The sequence below is a fragment of the Chaetomium fimeti genome, assembly GCF_033439085.1.
Source record: "Chaetomium fimeti strain CBS 168.71 chromosome Unknown B0H64scaffold_6, whole genome shotgun sequence".
Classification (NCBI taxonomy): domain Eukaryota; kingdom Fungi; phylum Ascomycota; class Sordariomycetes; order Sordariales; family Chaetomiaceae; genus Chaetomium; species Chaetomium fimeti.
In genome coordinates, this window is record NW_026944334.1 from 561,673 (window position 1) to 581,810 (window position 20,138).

Consider the following 20,138-nt stretch of genomic DNA (forward strand, 5'->3'; position numbering starts at 1 on the left):
ATGCTTGCTTCCAAATCCCCTGAGCCTCTCGAAACCCCAAGTCACGGATGTGTGGACAAGCGGGGTGGGCTGCGTTTCTTCCTCCCGCCGTCCCAGGAGCCCGGCTGTCGGGAATCCGGGTCCGGCCCACAGGCGTTTTAAGATGTCAACTGTGGAAGCTTGATGTCGTGGAGACAGCGAATGAATACACATGAGTTGCGCTCGTCTAAGGCGGCCTTCAGGTATGGGATGCCATCCAACCATGGAGGGAGCAGGGTTTGAGATGTACAACGCAAATCGGAAAACCCGCAGCGCAATCACCATTAACCCCTCTACGGTTTAGGGGGGACTGGCGCGGCGACGGGATCGCGACCCTCATTTTTAGTGCTTGGGCAGTTTCATCCCCCGTTCGACTCAAGCTGAGAAATGCAATTGTCGGACCTAATCAACCCGAATAAACGTTCGTCCGTCGATGTTCAAGCCGTGAAGCATTTCTCGTTTAGGGGTATTTGGTGATATCTTGGACGTCGGCGCGGCAACACTCTTTGCGTGGTCGCCGACGTTAGCCGAGCCCGCCCAGACGTCATCCCGCCGCAAGGGAAAGCTCCAGTGTGGGCTTCAACAACACAGCACCCACTCCCCCTCCATATCTCCCCAAGTCGCCGACTGCAGCATTCGCCGCCGGTCAATCAACCCACCCAAGATGCCACCGAGATTTACTTTGACGCTCAATGCGTCGGCTACCATGCGCGCCGTCGGCCGATTGGCGCCCCGATATGCGCGGTACTCAACCGAGGCCAACACCGGGCCCTTACTTCGGGTCACAGACCTCCCCGCCCCCAACTCGGGTCACATCCGCATCCTCGAACTCAATCGGCCGGCGGCACGCAATGCCATCTCCCGGGGGCTGCTGTCGTCCCTGCGCGACGAGATTGACGCCGTCCACGCGCAGTACGACGCCGCAACGGGCGAGGAAATCCCGACCCCGTCATGGAACAAACGGTTCGGCGGCGTGGCAGGCGAGGATGAGAAGGGTCCGACACGGGCCCTGATCCTCGCGTCGGCGGTCGACACCTCGTTCTGCGCCGGCGCAGACCTCAAAGAGCGCAAGACCTTCACCCAGGAGGAGTGAGTGCTCGACCCCCATCCCCGTCCAACCCCACCCCGCCTCCCTCCCTCAACTAACACCCCCCTCCCACACAGAACCGCCGCATTCCTCCTCAACCTCCGCACAACCCTAACCGCCCTCTCCGCCCTCCCCGTCCCCACCATCTCCGCCATCTCTTCCCTCGCGCTCGGCGGCGGCCTCGAGCTGGCCCTGTCCACGCACTTCCGCGTCCTGACCTCCAACGCCGTCGTCGGCCTGCCCGAGACCCGGCTGGGCATCATCCCGGGCGCGGGCGGCACGCACCGGCTGCCGGCGCTGATCGGCGTGGGGCGGGCGCGCGACCTCATCCTGACGGGCCGCCGCGTGTCGGCGCCCGAGGCGTATTTTCTTGGTTTGGCGGACCGGCTGGTGGAGATTGCGCCTGAGAGTGAGGAGCAGGCGAAAGAGTGGCAGGCGATGGAGGGGAAGGAGCGTGAAAAGGTGGTGCTGGATCTGGCGCGGCGGTCGGCGCTGAGTGAGGCGGTCAGGTTGGCGGGGGAGATTTGCGAGGGCGGGCCGATTGCGGTGCGTGCGGCGATTCGGGCGGTGGAGGAGCCGAGCGAGGCGGTGGAAGATAAAATGTATCAGAGGGTAGTGAGGACGGAGGATCGGGATGAGGCGTTGAGGGCGTTTGCGGAGAAGAGGAAGCCTGTGTTTAAGGGGAGGTGATGTGGGGGGTTGTGGCAATTGATGTGGTCGGATGGCTTGAGTGCTTCGTCTTGTTCGTGATTGCGGTGCCATAAGTGTGGCTGGATGAATTAATGACGGCGGGAAAAGCGAACAGAGTAAAGCGGAAATGCCAGTGCTCGACGGCCATTCATAAGGATAGTGTGCGCTCTCGAATTCCAACGAGGACCACGGCAAAGGGGGCAGCGGCTTAATGGGCACTGGCGCTGGTCCTCCAGGCACGCACCTGATAGTCCCAGATCAAGACCTCGAGGGTTCGAGTCTTGTGGTAAATTTTCTAGTCGTGGCCTGACACAACACCCCCAACGATGCAAACCATAGATCCTTCGGGTAGGTTTCGTAGCCGGCTACCTCTCTTCAACCGACGGGAAGAGAGTTAGCCGGTGAGCTTTTTTTGTTTGTTATGTTCTACGCATCATGTATCTATACATTATGTTTACTTTTCGTCTCATGTCCAATATCTGTCTGATGAAGATCCTCAGCAAACTCATTGAACCGAGATGTTGAAGCTCTCAAGACCTGCTCCACTTTTACTCGAAGCTGAACCTGGAGCTTGGGGAGAGCTTCGAGGAGATCCTTTGCTTTACAGAGTGACATCTATTTCCTAGTAATTACTACCATTTCCCATTGCCTTTTGGAGCAGCTCTTTCCTCTTCGCCCCCACCGAGAAACGTCATTGGAGAACCCGCCACTGTATGGTTTTGGTTGCAATGCACCAACACACACCATGGCAATCAATGACCGATGACATCACCACACATTTCCTGAATGATACCAAACTCGAGGACTTTAAATCACCACCCAAGCTTCCCAAGAGACATTCTCTTTCCAATTTATTGCAATCCATCACTGGGAATACCATCAACTAGAGTCACCAATCCCAATCACAAACCAATTCCATTTTGACATTCATCTTAACCACCACAACCACCTACCATGTCAGCCCTCACATCACGAACCGCCGCCATCACCCGGCGTCTGGCAAGCACCACCCCCACATCCACCCTCTCCCGCGCCGCCTTCACCACCACCACCCGCCGTCAAAAAAACCCTGTCGAGGCCGCCAAGGACACACTCAAGACAGTCGACCGCAAGGTCTCGGACACGCTCGTAGACGGCATCAACATCGGCAGTACGTTATCCCCTTCCCAAACCTCCATACCCCTCTCTCCGCCTCCCCCCCCCTCTTCCTACCTCCTTAAAACCCCGACAGTACCTAACCACCCCACCCAACCTAACAGGCGCGTACGCCAACAAGATCAAAGAAGCCACCTCCGAAGTATCCGAGGGCAAGGTGACCGGCCGCGCCTCCGAGCTGCGGGGCGAGGCGGCGGGCAAAGCGAGCGAGGTGGCTGGGGAAGCCAAGGGAAAAGCGAGTGAGGTGGCCGGCGAGGCCAAGGGCAAGGCCAGCGAGCTGGCCGGGGAGGCGCGGGGTGCCAAGGAGCAGGCCAAGGGCAAGGCGAGTGAGATGGCGGGGGAGGCGAAGGCGAAGGTGGGGGAGGTTAAGGAGAAGATGAGTTAGGTTAGTGGTGGGTGGGTGTTGAGTGTTAAAGAGTTTCCTGTTTTGGGGAGGAAGTCGGGTGGCGGCTGTAGGATATGCTCAGGAGTTCTGGGGTAGGGGAGGCTTGCTTGCCTTCGTAAAATGCATGTGGGTTGGTTGGTTACTGCTTGCTACGTGGGATTGAAGAGCATTGGGCTGTGACTATCGAGACATGCGTTTGGCTCGGATGCATGTGACATGCAACACGTTCGGGTGACTACGTTGGAAATGGGAAACGGGGAGACCCCTCGAGTCAGTAGTCAAGAAGGAAAAAAGAAATGTACCGACACCACGACCCCCCGGCCTCGTGACCCCGTCGCCCCCATCCAAGGACGGAAGCAGACAGATCGAGGCCGGGGCAGAACATTTGGTCAAGAATGCAACAGCGCACTGCCGCAGCAGCCGCTCTAGTGATGCCGGCAGACCCGACCCGCCGCGTGAGCAGCCGGATCGAGCCGTGTTCATTCTACCGCTCGGAATACAGAGCTGGATCAAGGATGGATCTCGCCTTGTGCTCCACCAAGCCGTGCGGAATGTTCGTGAGGAGGGGAAGAGGTGATGGGGGATGGAAGGGAAACAGGGAACGTTGCAGGGGCGGTGCCCCTGGCTGACTCAAACATGCTTCATTTCCGTCTCGTGATCGCGCTAAAGAACATTAGTAGCCCGATGGGTATCCTACAGCCTCGCCAGACACCTCCGACTGCAATGGCGGTGTCACGGCGCAAGGGTCTCTCCTCCCGCTAGTCCTCGCCCTCCACACTCTAGTCCCCCTCAAAGAAAACCCTCTTCGTCCCCTTCTCACGCTCATGCTCCAGCTGCTCCAACTCGCGATCAATATCCATGATATCCATCAGCTCCTGCTCGATATCGCGGCCCTCCACCTCGAACTCGTCATCGGGCTGGTCGGCAGCATAGTTGAGATCGTTGATAAACATCAGCCCCTGCTGGCTCGACGGCGCCGACTGCGTCTCGTCGGGCAGCTCGGTCGACGGCAACACATCCATGGACATGGACTGGTCGAACGATCCCTTGACCGACGGGCGCGGGCGCGGCCGGAACAGACCGCCGGTTTGGCTGGGCTGCCGCGGCGCGATGCTGAGGTTGAACGACACGTTGGTGCTGTTCGGTCTCTCCGGGGGCGGATAGGCCAGGATCGCCCTGGTCGGGCCGAGGTCGGCGCGCTGCTTCTTGCGGGCGCCGAGGAGGCGGTTGGTGAGCGAGCCGGTGTCTTCGCTCTCGTGAACGACCACGAGGCGGCTCTCGCCTTGGAGGAGTACCTCCACGGGTAGACCCTCGGCGTGGCTCGGGCCGCTGCCCTCCCTTGCTGTAGAGGAGCTATTGTTGGTGTTGGGGGTCCCGCTACACTTGGGGATGGCAGCTGCACCGGTGCACCGCTCGCCGAGAAGCCCCGCTCCGAGGTCCGTGAGGCGGAGCATGCGGGTGGGTTGGGCGCCGCTCCAGAGGTTGACGCCGCCGCCGACGGCGCGGCGCAATTGGGAGTCCCAGAACCGAGAGATCACAGGGATGACCGAGACGATAGGGTCGGTACCCCCCAGCCAGAGGATAGCGCTCTCATCGCCGGGATCGGTTCCTTGTGGCGTGAGGCGAGCGACAGTGACACCACCACGTACGGTCGCCAGTCTTTCTGACCCGCTCGTTACGGCTGAGACAATAGCGTCGCGTCGTGAGTGAGGTGTCATGGGCACAAACTCCCCTGCTGACCCTGGCGCGGCGGGCGTCTTCTGGGTCCCGGGGTTCCGAAGTGGGCTGGTCCCTTCCAGCTGTCCCGAAACAGAGAAAGTTGTGATTCCTGAGCCCCGCAGTCCGGCATTCGCCTTGCTGAAGAGCCCGCCGGAGCCGCCGGCCGAAGGACTGGCGCCGTCGATATCCCAAATCCCCCATTGTCCGTCGGCGAGGAGAGCCAAAACGGCGCGGCCCTGGGCAATCCACTCAGCACTCACTATGGGTTTTCGGGCAGTCGACATTGAAGGTCCCCTGGCAAATGGGGCATAGAGCGACAACAGCCAGGACCCTTGTGTCGGAAACGGGCCTTCGGAGGCATCGTCAGAAGGAAGGGCCGCTGTAGCATAGTCGTAGATGCGGGCGGCTTGCGAGGAGGTGATGGCGAGAAGTTGGGTGATGTGTGTCGGGTTGAAGGTGAGACTTGTCAGCGGCGCCGGGAGGTACTCGGTTTGGAATGGCTCTACACGGTTGATGGCCCCGGGCTTCGCGTCCAAGGTGACATCCCAGAGCCGTAATATGCCACTGGCTTCCCGCGAATGTGCTGCAACAATTGCCCGGGTAACGGGAGCCGCCTGGGAGGGAGCGCGTTCCAATGACCTGCTCCGTGACGCCGGCTTTTGCTTCACTAGTGTGAGCGCAAGTCCTCCGGAAGGGCGGCTCTGGCCCGTCAGCAGAGTTAACGTCTCTCCCCACACGCCTGTGCCTGCATTGCCCGCCAACAAACTCTTCCGCAGCTCTGGCCTCGCCTTGCTCTCGTGCGAAGGGGGTGTCAATGGCACCGTAACCACGTAAACATCCGTGGTTGCGCAGGTGACGGCAAAAACGATCTTATTCCTGAGGATGCCGGCGCCGTTCCAGGCGGCATCCTCAGCAGCGCTTGCCGGCATAGGCAGAACCGCCACGTGAAGCACAGCAGTCCCCAGCGCAAGATCAAGAGTTTGGATGATTTCGGGGACCGCGGCACCGGCGGTCGGGCTATCTTGGAATTCGGGCTTGTCGACGAAAGCGTCGGGTGTCGGCTCCTCATCGTCCGAATCGATAATCATGACCGCATCGCCCGAGTGTGCGCCGTTCCGTTTATCGTTTACTGACTGCTTCGGAGGTTTGAGCCGCCGGCCGCCGCGCCAAACCACTGTGATCCCATTCTCGTGGCCGTAGATCAAGATGGTCGCTCCCTGGGGAGACTGGACAGGGTATGTCTTCACATCATGTATCCGGCGGTCGAGCGAGTACCTACCGTGCCCAAAATGCCAGGGTTAGCCAAACAGGCGCACATTCGGGACACAGCGACGGACATACGTATGTTGGGTGTTTTGCGGCGCGCGCCGCGTTCTGGGAGCGGGCTGCATGGCCGCGATCGCGGGGATGCGGGCGATGACAGGATAGTATTGGGTTGGTCCAGCACAGATGGATATTTCGATGGTAGAAACTGAGTCGGATGTAAGGTCAGGGTCGTAGTCGCACGAGTCCGCGGGAGTTTAGCGGGCTCGAGTTTGTTGATGGGTGCCGTCAATTGCATGGAATGCTCGAGTTCCTCAAAATTCGCCGCGCTTGGTCAAGCAGGACGCGAAGAGGGAGCTTGGGCCACTTTCTGTGGGGCATCACTTTTCAGCTCGCCCGGGTGCCTGGCCAAGACCTGCTGCTGCTTGTTGACAACTCCAAGTCTCCAACTGCAAGCCTCCAACTTTGTAGTTCTGATACGATACACCAGTCTTTTTCTCTGTCCATAATGCTCATGTTGCAAGTGTACTTGGTAATGGCCTTGTCCACGCACGGAGTATCATAATTAGGCTTTCTGTCTTGTTGCTTGGCATGATGCTCAAGTTAGATGAAAAATAATCATCACTGCGTTTAGTCTTAATCACCCACATCTATTCTACAATCCAAAACCGTCAAACCGCGGACTTTGTGGGATCGTTCTTCCTACTACTATCATTAATTGCCATCGGGCGTCGAGATCTATGCTTGGATGATCGAAGTTTGGTTATTTCCCCGTGATCCAATTGCCCCTTGTTCGCTAAGCTCGTGTTTAACTTCGGCAGGTGGGATGTAGGATGAGCTGAAGTAAAATCGAACAACCATTAAACCCGTGTTCTTTCCAGGTTTATCCCTCGCCATTCTAGTAACTCCGTTGGCATTTGACGTATGAAAGCCAATGTAAGGTGTCTTTCACAACTACCAATGTTCTCCCTGAACAGAGTTGGGGCAAAGTTTTAAAGATGGTCTAACCCACAAAGAATGATAATACACCACAATGCCGGCATTGAATGCTGACTGGAGTTGCCGCTACTGTTCAGAACCGACCATGCATGGTTCGGAAGAACACGAGAAATATATAATGAGAACAACCCACTCTTGCAAACTACAATCTGTACCATCATCATCCTCTACATCAAACACATCCCACCCAACCTTCATCTCAACTCACCTACCACCCGCCTCATCTACACCCCCAAACCCTACATCAAAATGCCTTCCGAAGTAGTTTCGTGCCAGAAGTGCGGTACCAAGATCTCCAGCACTCAGTCCGAGTGCCCCAGCTGTTTCCAGGCACCGAACTAAGTACTCTTGGAAGCTGACCGATTGTACATACTAGCAACGAAGCTACTACTCGTAGCATGATGTGGGTTGCTGGGGAGGTAGAGAGGGGTGAGTTGAGAGGGGGTTATTAGCTTCGAGGCGTAGGCTTGAGAGAAGGAGGATGTTCCCTTTCGTGGCAGTCAAAGGCTTGGGTTATCAAGTTTGGACTGCAGGGTTGAGGAGATGCCTCTAACAAAGGCATAATAGCATTCGCGTTCGGCGCTCAAAATAGAAACAGAATTACCACTTGCAATGAATTTTATGCGACCTAATAAGAACCGTGACAACTTTAAGTGAAGGTACCCAGAAAACAAAGAACCACAAAGGCCAACAGCCTACTTTAGTTCTTCAACCTAGATTCATGTCATCTACATCTAGTCCGACACCCGTTAAACAACAAGCCAGTTGTTATTCACGTCATCGCCTGGCCTTTATAAACCCGGGTTCTTAGCTGACCGCGGCTGGGGTTCTTCTGCGTTACCATCTCACTTCCCTGAGAACAGCCTTACCTATCCCATCCCCGGCATAAAGTCACGCTACTAACGTTCAACGATCGTTCGCAAACGCATCCACACATAAACCATGCCCACCACACAGCCAGAGGAGCTTTACGAGGAAGGCTGCTTCGCGACGACCTTTGAGAGGAAGTACTACCACCGGGGCGGGGCTTTCATCAAGAGAAGCCTGCGGCCGAGGGAATTCCGCACCAACCAACGGGGGAATCTCCATGTCCCACGCATCAACGGGGAGCGCATCAAGAACGAAGCGGACACGCTACGCTACATCCGCCAGCACACCGACATCCCGGTCCCGACGGTGTACGCCGACTTTGAGGACGACGAAGCCTACTACCTCGTTGTCGAGTATGTCAAGGGCATCTCCATGGCCCACCTACCAGACGATCAGATGGCGGTGGTGCGTCAGCAGCTTGACAAGCACTTGGAAACTCTCCAGGGGCTCCGATCGGACCACATAGGCGGGCCTTCTGGGATTGTCATTCCACCGTACCGGGTGATGCGGCAGGCAACCAAGGACGACTGGGATCTGCGCCGTTCCGAGAAGAAGGAATATGTTTTCTGTCACAACGACTTGTCGCAGCACAACGTTATTGTGGATCCGAACACCCTGAAAATTACGGCAATCATTGACTGGGAGTATGCCGGATTCTATCCCGCCAATTTTGAAATGCCGTTCTATAGGAGGGACGGGCCTTCGGTTGCTCGAAAGGGGGAGGTGGATGATTCAGCGGCCTTACTCGCCTTTCTCAAGGGACAAGACGTGAGCAGCGTGGTAGTGTCACAACACAAGAGCTAAAGATGGTGGGAGATGATAACGGTGAGATAAAACATAGGTTTTAGACAACTCCTACCTAGCTACCAGGGTATCATGTTCTTGTTGCGGCACACGCCACCGCGGGAAGTTTGGGGGGTTGGACAGTGCGGCGCGGTGTGCTTGTTGCTTGGTGCCTCGCTTCAATACGGTTGAGTCGGAATAGAGAACCGCGAAACTGCACGATTTTGGCGGGCACCTGTTACACTTTTCATTCTCTCCTAGTGACGTGGCGGAGCGGTGGAAGTAACGGAGTAAGGAGTTGGAAGACTGGATTAACACTAAAACAAGCATCTGTGACCCGATGATCAAGAGGGGTCACGCACCTAGTCACCGGTCGAAATGAGTAGATGTGTTTACAGATCTGCCTGCAGAACCTTCGTCGATTCGTGCAGCGAGTATATTCTAAGCTGACAAGCTAGAATGCCTAGCTAGGTACCCATGAATGAAGACACTGGTCTAGATCGTGATCGTCTCCCTCATTCCATATTGCCATCAAAGATTCATTGGTAGCAAAGAGAGCAACAAGCAACATCATAACCAAAAACAGTATCAAGTTACTCATTCAAGCCCCATGCGACATGCCAATCACGATCCATTGTATCGTGCCCTCTGACGAACGGCTACCGAAAACCCCCGAATCGTTTTCTTACCACCGCCTCTAACACAAACTTCCCTCTCATTGTTGGGGTCATGATAGATAACATCATACGGCCCGCCATCCCTTGAGTTCTCGGGGTAAATGACCCTCACAAACCCTGCATGACCGCCGTCTTGAAATACCCCGGACGTGAAAAGGGGGAACTCTAGCCAGGGGCCGTTGGTTGTCAAGCCCAGTTCCTCGGGGTAGTTGTAGAAGCGATGCGGGTAAGAGACACCTTTGTGAGATTTGAGCTGAGCTTGATTCGCCGTGAGCTGCTGCGCATATCTCAGTTGTCGTTCAATGGCTGAAACCGGAATGCGCTTGTTGGGATGGTTATCGGTCAGACCGGAGCAGTAGTACTGATGTCTCGAGTGTTAGTCAGAGGCCCAGAAGTGTATTTACTACCAATTGAACTACCAAGAAAGAGTGATGATGGAAGTTTAACACGCACATAAGATTCCCCGCCCAGGGCTCGGGATCTGACTGGCGATGGACTCCCGACTTGAAGGCTCGGGGGCCAGCTGCTGGCCTTGTTCTGCACGACCGCAGCCCAGACCAGTATTGCGCCAGTGTTGTTGCGCAATGCGTCTGAAGTTAGGATACCCATATCACGAGTATCAAACTAAGACACGACAGAAGAGAATACTGAGACGGGATAGGGGGCGATAGTTGAGTTGGTTGAGATTGAAACCAGACAAGAAGATGGACTGCATCTTGCTACCTTATATCTATCTAACTCTAGCTTCGAGCTTCCACCGGCGCCCACGGTTGCTCATTTCTGATGGACTTCTCACATTCTCGGAGTTGTGATAGGGGATGGACCACTCACATCTCTGCCAAGACGCCCCTTGAACAATGCCTTGTAGTTAGAGCGATGGGAGTTCTTTGTGCTCAGTTTTGACAAGTAGTGTGATGAGGTGGGGCTGTTGAAACCGCCAGTTTCTTGGATCCCCCGAGAAGAGAGGAGAAGAGAGGAGAGGAGAGTTTCTTTGTTCTCTGTGCATGCCGATTCAGGGGCTGCGGACCAGAAGGGCGTCGTGAGACGGGGTGGCTACCAGGGTGGTCAGCCCCGGGGGTGGCCGGCGGAAGCCCAGCCGTTGCTCTGAATTGGGCCAGCCACAACGGAATGGTCTGGATTTACATATGGATCAGATAGCTATTCTCCGTAACTTCAAGCGGCTAAGGAAGGGAAAAGGGGGCAAGAGTGTGCGTATAATCGGACTCAGGCGTTCGCCTGTTTTCCCATCTTGCATGCACTCTTAAACTTTGTGCCGTGGCTGTTGCCGACGGAGTTAGGGGGCTTGTGACAGCCACCGTTCCCGAAACAGCCACTGCTGCCTTTGTTGTCAGCCCCTGAGCCGTCAGTCCCTGAGCCTGGTGCCGTCAAAAAGATGGTCTTGTTCAGTCTCAATACGGAAACCCCACAACATCCAATCAGAAAACAGCGTCAGTGGTTTAGTGGTAAAATCCATCGTTGCCATCGATGGGCCCCGCGTTCGATTCGCGGCTGACGCATTCTTTTGCTGGCAGCACATCGTCACCAGATTTTTTTGACATTGCTTGTTTGAACAACTGACTGGGTGAAACTAGAAAGTCGCGAGAACCCAACGGCTGCCCTCCGTCTCGGCCAACCAGATGCACATGCTGTGTTGGTCTTTTTGGTTCATGTGCAGAGTAGGCACCAATGCAGTTTTCCAATTGATGCGAAACAATACTCTTTTGCCGGGTCCGTCCCCCATGCTCACCACCATGATCACACAACCCTCCCCTTCAACGGCACCAACCCAAACGCCTCCCAAAACTCCCTCGTATCATAACACCTCCCCAACGCCTCCATCGACCTCGGCAACGCCCTCACCCCCTCCTCCCTCATCAACTCAAACACCCACCCCGCCTGCTCCGTCACCCCACCCCCCTCCTCCCTCTTCCCCTCCTCCACCTCCGCCCACCCCGCCAACAGCGCCCACCAGTCATACACAAACCCATCCGTAACCATCCACCGCTGGCCCCTGCCCACCCTCTCCCACCACCCCCCATCCCCACCACCCCCCTCCACGATCCTCACCACCACCCTCGCGACATCAACCCCATGAACCAGATGCAGACTCCCCTTCCCCCTCACCGCGGCCTTGTCGGGCGCGACACGGCCAGCCCAGCCACGCACGGCGCGCGACCCGCCCCACAGGCCCGCCAGGTTCAGCACACAGCCGCCGAGCGCGCGCAGCTCGTCCTCGGCGATGGCGCGCGGGTTGGCGGTGGCGTAGGGGGAGTGCCGGGTTTTCCAGGGGGGGGGATGGTCTTCTTGGGGTTGGGGTTGTTGGGGTTGTTGGGGTTGAGATTGGGGTTGGGACTGGGACTGGGACTGGGGGAGTTGGAGTTGGTAGGGGGAGCCGGGCTGCCAGATGCCCGCGCTGCCGAGCTGGATGAAGCGCGGAGTGGATGAGGATGGTGATGATGAGGATGATGAGGAGGAGGAGGGGTGGGCGGATGGCGCGGCGCCGCCGCTGCGGTGGGTGCTGGTGTAGGTCTCGATGAGGAGCTTGCTCGGGCCGGCGCCGGTGAGCGGGAAGGTGATGAGGACGTGGCGGGCGCGGGGCAGGGCGGCGATGGCGGCGCGGGTCTGGTCCTCTGGCGCGGAGGGGTCGAATTTGAAGGGGAGAGTGGGGGCGCCGGCGACGGGGTGGCCCGTCGTGGTGGTCGCGGCGAAGGAGATGTTGCGGGATTCGAGGAGGGGAATGAGAAAGGTCGCGGTCCAGCCTGCGCCGAGGATGAGGATGGCGAGTTCTTCCATTTTGGGGTTGGCCGTTGAGTGCGAAACCGAATTGATGGGTTTTGGTGAAGAGTTGATGACGAATTGAGCGACTCAAGGTCTTTGGGTTGCGTGAAAAGGTGGAAAGTGGGGCGACATCGAAATCAACTCACCACTTCGCAAAAGGAGCCGAGGCACTGAAGAACGAAGAGTTTCTTGACGCCCACAACACCAGACGCGACAACCGTAATAGCTAGGTACCTACCTATTTACCATCGACCACTATTTCTCCCGGAGCAATGCTAGTAGGACGGCCTCATGATCCCCCTTGAACACATCCCGAACATCCTTGGCCAAAGCCGACCCGTACTTCTTCCTATACGCCTCCTTCGCTGCCGCCAGCCGCGGGAAGTCCCAGTACAGGCTGATCATCCGGTTAATGAACAACTTATCCTTCCTCTTCATGAGTGCCGCGCGCAGGCGCAGGGCGTCGGCCATCGCGCGGTTCTGGCCGGCTAGCAGCATGCGCAGCAGGGCGTCCTCCATGTCGCCGCGGAACTCCTTCTCGATGACGTCCTCCAGGCGGCGGTGGTACTTGCGCATGTAGGCGTCGGCGAGGGCGGCGATTTGGGCCGAGTTGCTGCTCGCAAAGATCTGGGCCACGGAGACGGCGTTGGCCCCGATCATGCCCTCGGTCGCGCGCTGCAGCTCCGTGACCTTGGCGTCGATCTCGTGCGCCAGCACGGGCGCCGCGTCCTCGGCCCGCGTCCCCGCCAACAGCATGCTGCACAGCCGGAACAGCGCGTCGTCCACGTCCTCCTTGATGTCCGTGAGCAGCTCGCGGTGCGTCGTGCGCTTGTACTCGGCCACGATGGCGCGCATGTCGGCGTTGCTCCGGTTCAGCAGCACGTCCATGAGCGTGTCCTCGTCCGTGCCCATGCGGTTGAGCGCCTTGTCGAGGAGGAACACGTCGTGCCCGAGGGGCCCGCGCAAGAGGGCCAGCAGCGCCGTCTCGAGGTCGCTGCGGGTTTCGCTCGTGATGTCTTCGGTGAGGTTACGGATGAAGCGGCTGTTGTAGTCTCGCACAAGCTGCTGCAACGCCCAGGGATTGGCGTACTGCGGGCTAGTGAGGACTCGGATCAGCGCCTTCTCGTCGCAGCCCATGCCCTTCATGGCGCGGCGCAAGTCCTCGGCGTCGGTAGCAGTGTTGACCGGTTGGGCCCAGGCTTTCTGTGCCATGTCGTAGCCTTGGGATGCCGGCGTTGGTTGAACGGGTGGCCCGCCATATCCGGGGGTGCCATGCGGAGGGTGTCCCGGGGGAGGCTGCTGCCACTGCTGTTGTCCCTGCGGCTATTGTGGTTGTTAGTGCCGGTGGACCGGGCGACGGGTAGGGGGTCAAGAAGGACTCGAGGAAATACTTACGGGATAACCCTGGGGCGGTGGAGGGGCATAGCCGGTTTGCTGTTGACCGTATGGAGGCTGCGCGCCGTACTGGCCGGGGGGAGGAGGCTGTTGCCCATATGGCGCGTTTGAAGGCGGGGGTTGCCCATACGGAGCGCCCTGAGGAGGATGCTGGCCATACGGAGCACCCTGAGGAGGCTGCTGGCCATACGGGGCGCCCTGAGGAGGAGGAGGTTGTCCGTACTGCGGATTCGGGGGATACTGCTGGTTTTGGTACTGGCCTGGCTGGCCGCCGGGCGGGGGAGGCTGGTACTGGCCGCCGGGTTGCGGGCTTACGGGTGCAGGCTGGTAGCCATAGTACGGCTGCTGGTACGGAGGCTGGCCCGGCGCTTGGCCCGGTGCTTGGCCCGGCGGCGGAGGTCCGGGAGGTGGGTATTGTTGATAGGCGGCATTCGGGTTGGGGGGCCCACCCGGAGGCGGGGCACCGTAGCCTTGCGGCGGCGGGGGTTGACCGTAATAAGGTGGCTGCGAGCTCATTGTGAAACTTGCAGTGTTGTGCAATGAAATGCAAAGGCTCGTGGATAGATGACCCGAATTACGGAACACGGGTATTTGGATGGTGGATGTGGACAAGAATTCCACAGCCTATGCCGATTTTATGCTGCAAATTATTGTTTGTCGTGGGAAGTAGAGGCCTCCTTGGTGAGATTGTGGCCTCAATTCACCCGAGTTTTTGGCAAGGCTTATTTCTCACCGGCGGGGGTGGCTGTGTTTGTGGCAGTGTGGTGCAGCCTGGAAGCGCTTGGACTGTCTTGGCGCGCGAGCCGGTCTCCGATCAGAACAACACCAGTGGGCAGGATTCGTGGATCCCACTTCAAGAGGTAACATTGGAGCTTTTGGAAGCCGTAATTGAAGCCATTCACATTGCTCCCACGGTCCATTGCTTCGCCTCGGCGAGGGCAACCTCGCCATCCTGCAGAGGCTCTCGCCTTCTGTTTTCATTTTTTTTTTTTTTTTTTTTTGGCTCTCTCTCAAGCCTATAGCCTCTGCAGCATTTATCGAAACCACCTCTGCAGCACCATTTGCGTTGCCGACAATGATATGGCTACCTCTCTGAAAATGTAGGAAAGTCGAAATCGCTTGATGCCCGTACGACGTACACGACCTTGGACGAGGTCCGAGAGTACCCGACTGTGTCGGCCACCGGGTCGATCGTAGCCGGGTCTATCTCGAGCAGCCTGCCCAGAGCGATTGCGAAGGCCTTCTTCAACATGGCTCTTTGCTGGCCCGCGTCGTTATCGGCGCCGACCTCGGTCAGCTGTGCCTGCACGCTCATCGCCGCCGCACCACGCTCTCCTCTGGTGTCTAAATCATCGCCCCCGTCGTCCCGGAGATAGAGCGCAAGATGCGGGTTTTGTGGCCGCTGCTTCTCGCCCTCGAACACGGTGCGCAGGCCCGTGATGAGCTTACCACTGGCCGTGCTGTGACTGCTGTCACCGTCACTGTCACCGTCACTGTCACGGCCGCCGACAACGGCCTCGGCCATCATCGCGTGCAGATCCGGCTCCGCCTGGTTGTGATAGCGCGTCCGGAGGGACCTGTTCATGGTTTCGGTGTGCGCGGCGTCGCTGCGATGAATGCAGCCGGAGCACGTCAGGATGGCGATGTGCAGCACCGACGCGGCCAGCTCGCGTATGCCGACTGCCCCACGTTCCCGGCGATGGACGTGATGGACGAGAGGCAGATGAAGAAGGCAAGTGGCTCCTTCTTTTCGTCCTCGTACAAGACGGCGTCCAGGTTCCGAGATTCGGCGACTTTGGGTGCCAGCACGGCCGCGAAGTCGACCCACGGCATGTTCTGGAAGAGCCGGTCTCGCGGGAGCATGGCCCCGTTCATCACCCCGCCGATGGGAGGCATGTCGGCCCCGATCGCGGTGACGGCGGCGCGCAGGCTGGCGAGATTGGTGATGTTAACGACCATGCGTACCGGGATTGTGGACGAAGTGCGGCCAAATTCCGTCCGGGATCACGAGCCGCGTCTTTATGCAACCCCAAGACGCTTCCGGATCCTAGATGATTACCTAGATACCTTTCCAGCGGAAGCTGGTTTTTCGTATTTGTAAAGTCCCGGGTGCCGCTCCATTTGCTTCCGTGTTGGTAAGCGAGCGAGGTCGCAGACGTAGGCCGGGTAGCCTCCGGACAGCTGCCGCGGACATTCCGTTAAACGAAAACAGAGGAAGGCTTCCAGCTACTTTATAACGCCGTCACCAACTTATCCCTTGTTTTCTTTTCTCGAGATCCTTTGTCTCTGACTCGCACAGTTATCAATTCTCGTTCCCCAAAGTGGTCTTCGCAAGCAGGAAAACATGTCTTTGGAAAAGGCTGCGCCAACCGACAGTGATACCAGGGAGGGGGTGTTCCAAACATCCGACGAATCACAGCTGTTTCATGGTCCTGACAACAATTCAGAAAACGAGGTACAGCAGCTGCAAGCCGACGGTCCCCCTGATGGCGGCACAGGCGCCTGGCTCGCTGTTCTCGGCGCCTGGTGCTGCTCCTTCACGAGCTTCGGCTGGATGAACAGTAAGTAAGCTTTACCGGCCCGTCCCGAAGCTGACATGGAGCATTTACCTGGCACCGACATCTTCTTGGTATCGGTGCAGACCCTAACTCCTTTGGCAGGCGTGGGCGTCTTTCAAAGCTATTACGAATTTGGTCCTCTCAGGGACTACGACAGCAGCACCATCTCATGGATCCCGTCGCTCGAGATCTTTTTCCTCTTTTTCCTAGGGCCTGCCGTCGGCTTCTTGTTTGACAAGTATGGCCCGACGCCGCTCATTTTGGTCGGCACCTTCTTGCATGTTTTTGGACTCATGATGGCATCCCTGGCAACCGAGTACTATCAGTTCCTCTTGGCCCAGGGCGTTTGTAGTGCCATCGGTCTTAGCTTCTTGTACTCGCCCGGTAGGTTTCTTCAAATTCCAGGTCCCACGACCTCGTGGTCCATTCCAACTCCTTGACCTCACACGGGAAATCTAGATTCCTTGCTAACAACATACACACCCACAACAGCGATTGCAACTATCGCAACCTGGTTTCATAAAAAGAGAGGCCTCGCGATGGGCGTCATGGTGACCGGCTCGTCTCTCGGCGGCGTCGTCTTCCCCATCATGATCAATCGCCTGATCCAGAATCCGAGCACCGGGTATCCCTGGGCCATGCGGATCGCCGCCTTTCTCATCTTGTCTTCGCAAATCGTCGCAATATTCACCCTCCGGCCGAGAACAGCGCCAGCGCCCAAGAAGACGCCGGCCGCAACCCTGGCCGCTCCCTTCAAGGAGTTCCCTTTCGTCGTCATGTTACTGGGAATGTTCATCCTGATGTACGGCATCTTCATTCCTGTCAACTACTTGGCCTTGCAGGCTTTGGAGCAGGCTCACATGTCCATGTCGCTCTACCTGGTGGCCATCTTCAACGGTGCGAGGTGAGTCCAACCCCCGTACCCACCTTGGGCTGGAAACACTGGGGTTTGCTTGACAGGTGGCTGACCTTGCTTACATTACAAAGCCTTTTCGGCCGTCTGGGCTCTGGATACTGGTCTGATATCGCCGGCCGATGGAACGTGTTCGTCATCGCTGGTGCCGCCTCGGGGATCGTCGAGCTGGCCCTCTGGATCCCGGCCACACACCAGTCCGCCGCCATCGGCTTCGCCGTCACGTTCGGCTTCCTCTCCGGCGCCTTCGTCAGCCTCCTCGCGGCCCTGCCGGCCTCCGTGTCCCCTTTGCCTCAGATCGGCTACCGGATCGGCGTCGTCATGCTCGTCCTCTCGCTTCCCGCCCTCACCATGGCGCCCATCGGCGGGCGCATCTTGCGGAGCGCGAGTTCGGTTGACGATGGCTGGCTGCACGTCAAGATCTTTGGAGGTGTCATGTCTCTCGCTGGATCGGCCGTTGTCTTCTACGCCAGGACTCTCTACTCCAAGAAGGTTTGGGCGGCTTTTTAAAGACAATGGAGGCGATGCACACACACGCGCCCACAACTCAAATTCACAGGGGCGCGTCGAGAAGGCGTAACATTGGCCTGATACCTATAGTGCTTTGTCACAGCAGTGGGGGATGAATTGTTGATGCTGGTGAAGGGCGTCACGCCTCAACCAATATGGGATAGAAATGTCTCGTCACAGGATACCTGACTCAATCGTGCAAATTGTTCCGTCTACAAATACCAGGCTGTGGTGCCACGGCTTTGTTCAAGGACCCTAAATCAAGAGAATACCGAAGCTTGCAATCAAATTCTCTTCTTCCTCCTTCCAGCCAGGGCCTAGGGAGCTAGATAACCCCGGTGGAGTGTGCAACCCGTGAGATATTCACATGCCCGTGCTGGGGACATAACTGATGGTTGGCACCGGGTTAGGGGACTTTTCAGATACGGACTGGCTCAGGGGCATTGATATTCCAAGGTGCTAGGGCACACCGTTTCATGTTTTAGACCAGCTAAAGGAGGATTCCTCCACAGTACCGACAGCGGGATTTCCGAGTTCCAAGTCTACCTGCTAGGGCACCCAATGGGGCCAGCCCATGATGAACACATCGAAAATATGATTGTGTGTGTACTGGAGTCCCGTCTAACTCTCCGGACATTCAACCCGGTCTGAGGACTCAGCCCAGGTATGGCCCTCGTCCGGCTCGAGTGGCATCACGAACTCCGAAGGATCCTCGAGCCTCGCCCAAGCCTCCGGTGGAACCCGTGCCTTCACCCTTTCTGCCGCGTCAGGAAAATCTTTTACAAATCGTAGAAGCTCCTCGGTCAAGCAGAGGTTACTGAGCAAAGTATGGCGGAGCATATGGCGCTTCACACGTATTTCCTCGTCGCGGGATTTGTAAACCCTTGGAGTTCGTCGTCTAGGGTACTCCTCTGTAAGGATATAGTGTGCAACCCGTTCGAATGGATAATACTGGAGCTCACGACGCACGCCACTAGGGGGCCGGCCGTGGACTATCATACTATTATAGCAGCAGTAAGTTAAACAGCCACAGCAGCAGGTAACCGGAGAGGTTGAGGCAGACAAACAATTTTGTTCCGGTCCATCGATACCATATAAGCGGCGGGTCCGGCGGCGGAGTCGGGTCCGGGCCGTGGTGGTCGATAAGGAACCAACACTCGACGTTGTCCACGGCAAAGTGGCAGTGGTAGCTCCAGTCGCGCTCGCGAAATTGGTCGTACTCGCGCTGCCATACGTGCTGGCAGATCAGGCTGACCATTGCGTCGTATCTCTCCCCGAAATGGGTAGTTTTGTCGCCGGGGACGAGGTGCGTTTGGGTCTGGACCAATACCCGGACAGGACTGTCAAGATCCGAGGCGTTGGCGGCGGCGGCGGCCTCGGTCGAGGGAGGGTCGGCATTGGAAACTTCCATTGAAAAGTGTTGATCGTGATTTGGGGGGTAGTGCGAGTTCTGCTTGGGTTAAAGAGGAACACCTGATCGGTTCAAATTTCTCGGCAAGAATACGTCGTGTACGTATTATCCTAGAAGCCTGCAGAGTTCAGAGAAATAGGGGCTTCAGATACTTAAATACGGCTGTTAGGCATTGCAAGGGGAATAATAAGACGCGGCATGGGGGCAAAAACTGTTGGCAAGGCAAGGCAAGGCAAGATTGTAATTATAGGCATGTTTTAAACATTTGTTGGCCCGCTCCCCTCGAGGCTTGTTGGTTCCTGATCATGCCTGTGCCTGCAGCTTGCAGGCACTTGGGGGCTGCGCCAACGCTTGGCTGAGGACTCGCACCCAACGAAAAGACATCCACACTGCCACGCTTATGGCGGAGGACGCCGGACGGGAGCAACAGGGCTGAGGTGGGGACTCCAACATACAAAATAGGTAAGCTGGGCCTCACATGGTCCATTCAGATACCACAGATCGTCGTGAATCAAGAGAATCAGGTGGCAGTAAGCATGTCACTTTCTTATTTTCCCCGCAGTTTTCAGATTGGGTTGCTACAACCAATATACCGAGTTCTAATAGCTCCTCATATTTTGTCTAGTTAGCATCAAGGAAAGGGTAAATCTTCCGAGAGTAATTGGGGATAGGATCCTTGGTGCTGTTGCTCATGGGTGACTCCGGAGAGGGGAGCCTCAGAGGCGGGATCTGGGGGGCGCCTGGGGCCGGACGTTTTGGGATGAGCAACTTAGGGTTGGGAACGCTGTTAGTGCCACGACTCATTGCCAGCGGAGTAGTCTTCTTGTTATTTTCCGCCTCGGAAGACTTGGCCTTTGACTTCTTCACATTCACCTTCAGGTTTGTGATAGTTCGCACAGTAGAAGCTAGTACACCAATCTTCGGAGG

The 20,138-nt window shown here is 57.3% G+C and overlaps 9 protein-coding genes and 1 non-coding gene across 10 annotated transcripts; 5 read left to right on the forward strand and 5 right to left on the reverse strand.

The window, feature by feature from the left end:
- Window positions 1-682: 682 nt before the first annotated feature.
- Window positions 683-1,795, forward strand: B0H64DRAFT_326557 (ClpP/crotonase-like domain-containing protein; the record flags this gene model as incomplete). Its single annotated transcript, XM_062800744.1, has 2 exons — window positions 683-1,107; window positions 1,183-1,795. The coding sequence occupies 2 exons, from the start codon at window positions 683-685 to the stop codon at window positions 1,793-1,795; spliced, it is 1,038 nt and encodes a 345-aa protein (XP_062656496.1).
- Window positions 1,796-2,749: 954 nt separating this feature from the next.
- B0H64DRAFT_375963 (uncharacterized protein) lies at window positions 2,750-3,335 on the forward strand (the record flags this gene model as incomplete). The annotated part of the gene is made up of 2 exons (XM_062802447.1): window positions 2,750-2,945; window positions 3,055-3,335. 2 exons carry the CDS (start codon window positions 2,750-2,752, stop codon window positions 3,333-3,335), a joined length of 477 nt encoding a protein of 158 aa, XP_062656497.1.
- A 622-nt stretch (window positions 3,336-3,957) lies between these two features.
- On the reverse strand, window positions 3,958-6,759 carry B0H64DRAFT_434268 (uncharacterized protein). The gene is made up of 2 exons (XM_062806081.1): window positions 6,396-6,759; window positions 3,958-6,329 (listed from the first exon to the last, which is right to left on the reverse strand). Exons 1-2 carry the CDS (start codon window positions 6,443-6,445, stop codon window positions 4,115-4,117), a joined length of 2,265 nt encoding a protein of 754 aa, XP_062656498.1. The 5' UTR covers window positions 6,446-6,759; the 3' UTR covers window positions 3,958-4,114.
- A 1,499-nt stretch (window positions 6,760-8,258) lies between these two features.
- B0H64DRAFT_434269 (kinase-like domain-containing protein) lies at window positions 8,259-9,099 on the forward strand (the record flags this gene model as incomplete). Its single annotated transcript, XM_062806082.1, has 2 exons — window positions 8,259-8,591; window positions 8,631-9,099. 2 exons carry the CDS (start codon window positions 8,259-8,261, stop codon window positions 8,988-8,990), a joined length of 693 nt encoding a protein of 230 aa, XP_062656499.1. The 3' UTR covers window positions 8,991-9,099.
- Window positions 9,100-11,092: 1,993 nt separating this feature from the next.
- B0H64DRAFT_t118 lies at window positions 11,093-11,163 on the forward strand. The gene has a single exon. It is a non-coding gene; the product is annotated as a tRNA-Gly (tRNA).
- A 20-nt stretch (window positions 11,164-11,183) lies between these two features.
- On the reverse strand, window positions 11,184-12,559 carry B0H64DRAFT_464856 (uncharacterized protein). The gene has a single exon (XM_062807640.1). The coding sequence runs from the start codon at window positions 12,437-12,439 to the stop codon at window positions 11,402-11,404; it is 1,038 nt and encodes a 345-aa protein (XP_062656500.1). The 5' UTR covers window positions 12,440-12,559; the 3' UTR covers window positions 11,184-11,401.
- Window positions 12,560-14,536, reverse strand: B0H64DRAFT_204140 (uncharacterized protein). Its single transcript, XM_062799310.1, has 2 exons — window positions 13,820-14,536; window positions 12,560-13,747 (listed from the first exon to the last, which is right to left on the reverse strand). The coding sequence occupies exons 1-2, from the start codon at window positions 14,333-14,335 to the stop codon at window positions 12,680-12,682; spliced, it is 1,584 nt and encodes a 527-aa protein (XP_062656501.1). The 5' UTR covers window positions 14,336-14,536; the 3' UTR covers window positions 12,560-12,679.
- A 4-nt stretch (window positions 14,537-14,540) lies between these two features.
- B0H64DRAFT_434271 (KR domain-containing protein) lies at window positions 14,541-15,778 on the reverse strand (the record flags this gene model as incomplete). Its single annotated transcript, XM_062806083.1, has 3 exons — window positions 14,541-14,790; window positions 14,959-15,396; window positions 15,474-15,778. The coding sequence occupies 3 exons, from the start codon at window positions 15,776-15,778 to the stop codon at window positions 14,718-14,720; spliced, it is 816 nt and encodes a 271-aa protein (XP_062656502.1). The 3' UTR covers window positions 14,541-14,717.
- A 264-nt stretch (window positions 15,779-16,042) lies between these two features.
- Window positions 16,043-17,959, forward strand: B0H64DRAFT_464864 (major facilitator superfamily domain-containing protein). The gene is made up of 4 exons (XM_062807641.1): window positions 16,043-16,380; window positions 16,480-16,761; window positions 16,870-17,281; window positions 17,365-17,959. Exons 1-4 carry the CDS (start codon window positions 16,164-16,166, stop codon window positions 17,798-17,800), a joined length of 1,347 nt encoding a protein of 448 aa, XP_062656503.1. The 5' UTR covers window positions 16,043-16,163; the 3' UTR covers window positions 17,801-17,959.
- A 274-nt stretch (window positions 17,960-18,233) lies between these two features.
- Window positions 18,234-19,491, reverse strand: B0H64DRAFT_403257 (uncharacterized protein). Its single transcript, XM_062804291.1, has 2 exons — window positions 18,868-19,491; window positions 18,234-18,800 (listed from the first exon to the last, which is right to left on the reverse strand). Exons 1-2 carry the CDS (start codon window positions 19,209-19,211, stop codon window positions 18,422-18,424), a joined length of 723 nt encoding a protein of 240 aa, XP_062656504.1. The 5' UTR covers window positions 19,212-19,491; the 3' UTR covers window positions 18,234-18,421.
- Between the last annotated feature and the right edge of the window lie 647 nt (window positions 19,492-20,138).

Bases quoted from the DNA above. Each gene is read 5' to 3' on its own strand.
- B0H64DRAFT_434268 (XM_062806081.1), bottom strand. From the start codon at position 6,445: ATGCAGCCCGCTCCCAGAACGCGGCGCGCGCCGCAAAACACCCAACAT. The intron at 6,330-6,395 runs GTATGTCCGTCG...TGGGCACGGTAG, and splicing joins CCGCAAAACACCCAACATAC to GTACTCGCTCGACCGCCGGA.
- B0H64DRAFT_464856 (XM_062807640.1), bottom strand. From the start codon at position 12,439: ATGGAAGAACTCGCCATCCTCATCCTCGGCGCAGGCTGGACCGCGACC.
- B0H64DRAFT_204140 (XM_062799310.1), bottom strand. From the start codon at position 14,335: ATGAGCTCGCAGCCACCTTATTACGGTCAACCCCCGCCGCCGCAAGGC. The intron at 13,748-13,819 runs GTAAGTATTTCC...CAACCACAATAG, and splicing joins CACCGCCCCAGGGTTATCCC to CCGCAGGGACAACAGCAGTG.
- B0H64DRAFT_464864 (XM_062807641.1), top strand. From the start codon at position 16,164: ATGTCTTTGGAAAAGGCTGCGCCAACCGACAGTGATACCAGGGAGGGG. The intron at 16,381-16,479 runs GTAAGTAAGCTT...CTCCTTTGGCAG, and splicing joins GAGCTTCGGCTGGATGAACA to GCGTGGGCGTCTTTCAAAGC. The intron at 16,762-16,869 runs GTAGGTTTCTTC...CACCCACAACAG, and splicing joins TAGCTTCTTGTACTCGCCCG to CGATTGCAACTATCGCAACC.
- B0H64DRAFT_403257 (XM_062804291.1), bottom strand. From the start codon at position 19,211: ATGGAAGTTTCCAATGCCGACCCTCCCTCGACCGAGGCCGCCGCCGCC. The intron at 18,801-18,867 runs GTTTGTCTGCCT...CTGCTATAATAG, and splicing joins CGATGGACCGGAACAAAATT to TATGATAGTCCACGGCCGGC.